Source organism: Apis dorsata, unplaced genomic scaffold (genome assembly GCF_000469605.1).
Source record: "Apis dorsata unplaced genomic scaffold, Apis dorsata 1.3 scaffold_517, whole genome shotgun sequence".
NCBI classification, from domain to species: domain Eukaryota; kingdom Metazoa; phylum Arthropoda; class Insecta; order Hymenoptera; family Apidae; genus Apis; species Apis dorsata.
This window is the reverse complement of record NW_006263742.1, coordinates 116005-120742: the sequence shown is the minus strand read 5'-3', so window position 1 is coordinate 120742 and position 4738 is coordinate 116005. Positions and strand designations below refer to the sequence as shown.

The 4738-nt window shown below is 35.5% G+C and overlaps 1 protein-coding gene and 1 long non-coding RNA gene across 3 annotated transcripts in view; one reads left to right on the top strand and one right to left on the bottom strand.

The window, feature by feature from the left end:
* The window catches only part of LOC102677019 (tyrosine-protein kinase Btk29A), a 164585-nt gene that overhangs the window by 129750 nt on the left and 30097 nt on the right, over window positions 1-4738 (bottom strand). For both annotated transcript variants that reach the window (XM_006620453.2, XM_006620451.2), the window contains exon 4: window positions 2079-2381. In XM_006620453.2, coding sequence (XP_006620516.1) covers window positions 2079-2381 — 303 coding nt within the window. The remainder of the gene's footprint in view (window positions 1-2078; window positions 2382-4738) is intronic.
* Window positions 2262-4738, top strand: part of LOC116186230 — a 19245-nt gene continuing 16768 nt past the window's right edge. The window contains exons 1-2 of the long non-coding RNA XR_004151186.1: window positions 2262-2391; window positions 2632-2635. This is a non-coding gene — a long non-coding RNA (uncharacterized LOC116186230). The remainder of the gene's footprint in view (window positions 2392-2631; window positions 2636-4738) is intronic.

The window sequence follows — 4738 nt, the reverse complement described above, 5'->3', positions numbered from 1 at the left end:
TATATATATATATATATATATTCAGTTCTTTTAAATCAAATTTTAAATTAAATTCCATTTCCACGATTGTTGTTGATAAAGAAAATCGTACGGTTCAAATAATAGATGTTCTACTGTACCTACTGTATGGTTCGAATTTTAGGTTAATCGATCAATAAAAAATTATCTCAAATTGTTTTAATAATATACGCTATACTATTGAGAGTAGTATGAAAAAACACGTGATAGAGACAAATCGTTTAACTATCGTAAGAATATATCGTGTCAAACTATATAAGAAGTTTCGAAGAAAATGTTTAAAAACGCGAAATTCACGTGACACCATTCCTCTGTCGATAAAAAAGAGTAAAACGCTCGACGTGTCAAAGGCACGTTCGTTTCTATATTCTTTTTACTTCCGTGTCTCGCATGGTGGCTCTGTTTCTTTGAAACGTACGATCTTCGCCAAGTGACACACGAATAGAACGTGTGTATCGAATTGAAACACGTACTTCCTAACCTCTGAACTTTCTTATTTTCTTTTATTATTTCTTTTTATCTTGAGGCGAGGTTTGTCTAATTCGTTTATCGATCGCCTCGTGATCACGCGTGTAACGTGTTCTCTTTTATTTTTTTTCTCTATTACGAGATTATTACAAGAGAAAAATAAGGAAAACTCGTCATACTATGACCTTTTCGAAGATGAAACAAAGTGCACAGTGTCGAGAACTTAATACCATGTTGTGCAATACTGGCACAAAATTTATCCAAGAGAAGAAGAAATCCAAGAAAATCTCATTTCAGGATGTTGATAATTCAGCCAAATCCAAGCTTTGCCTATTTCTTTCCTTAAAAAAAAGGATTTTTTTCAAGATCAGAGAATATATTTAGAAAAGTCACCCGACATTAAAATAATTTGAATTGTTAATATCATTAACTTATTGATACTCAACTTATTTATCCTTTTGTGCATTTCTTCAATTTTTATTTTTTATTCTTCAAATATGTAGATTATAGAAACGTAACAAAAAATATTGCTATATCATAATGTTAATATATTGGTCGGATTTTCGAAGAATCGATAACAACTATTAATTTTTTACGATTATAATCCACATTTCTATTTTGCATCACAAATTATCCCAATTATCTTTGTAAATACATTTTTCTCCCTTTAAAAAAATTGACTATCGAAGGAAAGAAAATCTAATTGATACAATTTTTATAAAAACGATAATCCGATTATTTCTTCTTGATCACACCTTGTCATCAAGATTTCAGATTTTGTAAGAGGATCTGAAAGATCGAGGGTAACATTTTAATTAATCCCACAATGTTCGGCATCACGGATGTTAAAATCAAACCGAGAGTTTTCCGTTTAATCTGGCGGCCCGTTGCTTCGGATTTTCACTCGTATTCCGGTATTACCGAGTCCATCTCGAGTTAAATATTAGCGTTAATTCCAAGACAAACTTCGCGGCGGTCATAAACATCCGCTAGGTTAATACAGGATTCCATTAGGATTCCCTTTAGCGGCTTCTAAATTCCAATCATCTCCCTTCGGAATCGACGGTTGTCTGCCTCGTACCGTCGAATTAAATTCCGTNATATATATATATATAAATATAATGATCGAATCGATCCATTTCGTTTTATATTATAATAGAAAGAATATCTCATAAGACTTGAATACATAACGAATATCGTTTCGAATTACACACATATCGCTCCTTTCGAAAAACATGGGATCAAGATTCGACTTGAATGTATCGTCACGATACGTTTCGAAATATTCCCTTTAAGAGAGATATATCCTTCGTCCAACCGCTGTATTTATAAACAAGGCTTACGTCGCTCGTTCGTGTACACACACACACACTCTCCTCGCGCTCGTTTCTCAACGGTAATCGATCCGAAGGAAAAGAAAAAAAATTCCTTCCAAACACGCAAGGAGTTACATACAAATCGTCTAAACAATCTCTCGCGTTCTTCTTACACCTCTCAGCTACAAACAACCGTCAAAGAGTTAGACAAAGAAAAACAAAAAAAAAAAAGAAGAAGAATACATTTCCAATGATAAAAATTGATTGATTACGAACCGATGGTGGAGCGGGTCTGCGAGTGAACGATGGGATTGTTGTTGGCTTCCGAGTTGGTCGTCTGCGGTCGATCGGTTATGGCGGTAGTGGTGGTGGCGGCTACAGTGCTCCCGGCGGCCGAGGTGAAGCTCGGCACGGAGGACGTGGAGGACGGGTTGGTCGCGTTCAACGGCTTGGACGACCAGGAGCTGCAAGTGTCGCAACCCTCGGCGGAACGCGTCGACAACCGGCAACAGGACCACCGTTTTCCACTCCAAAGCCCGGCGTGGTAACGGCCGCTCAGACCTGGATTCTCGCTGCACACTGAAACAAAGTAGGCTCGTGTTATAAATCGGTCTCGATCAGAGAGGAAGGCGAGAGATTTTCATTTCTGTTTGGTGGGTTTTTAAGGATCGAAGTTTTTTTTTTTTTTTTAATTTGGTTTAGTCAGAATCGTGTAAAGGAAGAAATGGAGAGATTTATATTTTCTTTATATTTCTTCGTAAATTCGATTGCGATTCACATCATTTCGGCGTTTATGTAAAAATTTTCAATCAAACCCGCGTTTGATTAGAGAGGTCGTTAACGAGGCAAATTTTCACGTTATGAAAATTGTATTCTGTGGTTCCATTCTGATAATGAATAGATTATAAATAACACAATGGTCGCAAAGTATTTCTCTTCCATTTTTCTCGTTATTTATTTACATATACTCGTATACAAAGTATTAATATAATATCGTCGTTCGCCTATATTCAAGCGAATTGGAGATCGTTAATTGGAGATATAGGGGATTTAAGTGTGAGCTTGATTTCTAGTTTCGACCAAGTGGTAGCCAAGAGTTTTTCAATTTTTTAAATTATCGAAGAGGATTCTCATCGCGAATAAAACGATACACTGGTCAAAAGAGAGAGAAAGAAAAAAAAACAGATAATAATCATATCTTCAATGATCTTAAAAAAAGAAAAAAAAAATTAATTTCTAGAAAAACATTTGATTTATTCGAAACAAACCTCTCTTTCTCGTGCAATATATTTATTTAAACAAACGATGTATTATTATTATTATCTCTTTACAAATTTACACTTTTTATTCTTCTTTTCTCTCCTCTCATATCCAATTATTTATTTGACAAATTATTCGCTCATAAAAATTTTCATTCAAAAAAAAAAAATTATTTATTTCATCTTTTTTTTCTCTCTCTCTCGTATGATATTTAATTTTTCAACAAATCTTCCAAATACCTCCTTTCTTCCTTCGTCTCTCCCTTTCTTCTCAAACAATATTCATCCTCCCCGCGAGTTATCCCATCTCTAAAATTTCTAAAAGAGGAAAAAAAACTTCCTTCCTCTTTCGTCCCCTCCACATCACTCCCCCCCCTCTCTGTCAACATCCACGGGGAAAAAGAAAATCCGCAAAACCAAAATTTCTGGCCACTCGCTCGATAAAATCAATCAGAGAAATTCATCCCTCCCATTTCTCTCCATTTTCTTTTTCCTCCCCTCCTCCCTCCTTCCATGTCTCGCGAGAGACACCGTCAAAAACTACGAGAGAAGGGAAGAGAAGGATGGCGAGGAGAGATAAATAACGAGAAATTCCACCCTCCTCCTCCTCCTCTCCTCCTCCTCCTCCCTTCTTCCTCCTCTTGGAAATTCATTCTTATTACCTCGAGACTAGCCTCGTTTGTTGTTTGTTGCAACATGAGGAAGGGGGAGGAGGAGGAGGAGAAGGAAGGGGGTTGGTGCACTGGGGCAAAGGAAGAATGCCCAATTCGGTTGGAGGTGTGTAAGAGGGGTGAAGAAAGGGGGAGAAAGAGGTGAATGGGAGAGAGGAATTAATTAATTCGAGTGGCTTGTTAAAACGAAAAGAAATTGTAATAATTCGACGGGGGAGGGGGTATTCGTTTCCTTGGGGAATTCTTCGGAGGGGAGGAGGGAGGGGAAGGCAATTTCTCGCGTTATAAATTGAATCTCGCGATCAAATAGGGAACGAATAGGATTGTTGAGGGGGAAATTTTGTTGTATTAAGATCGAAATTGATACGATATGGAAATTGTATTCGATTAATTTGCTTCGATGGCTATTAATTTTCATTATTCTCATAGAATGGATTGGGATATTGTAATTTTTGTTATTGTGATTATATCACGATTTTAGTTTAGATTTGATTTTTGTCTGAGAATCTAAATTTTTAATTTATTCTCAGAGAGAAAAAGCGTTGTTTAAAAGTTTCGCTTCGAATAACAGTTATTCCATGGAAAACAATGAAATTTCGAGGGAAGAAAATTAAGTTGAAGGCTTCTTACATAATTGTATTCAGAGAAATGCACGAGTCAAACGAGTATTTTTCGAAAGGATTTGCCTATTTTCGACAATTAATTTAATTATTTTCCAAATGATTTCATTGTAAAATATAAAATAACGCAGAAACTTAATTTATGACAATTTTTTCTTAATTCCCTTTTTTTAAAAAGATATTTCACTGTGTTCAGATAAAACAAATTGAATACAAGTGTTAGTGCAATCTTTCTGTAAATTCTATCACGATTATACGTTTTGTAAAATGGAATAAATTTCGATCTTTCTATATAATAGGTATAATATTCGTCAAACATGGAGTGAAATTTTTTTTTTTACCCCACCCTTTATGCCTAATGAAACGTGAATCCCGCTTTTTCCATA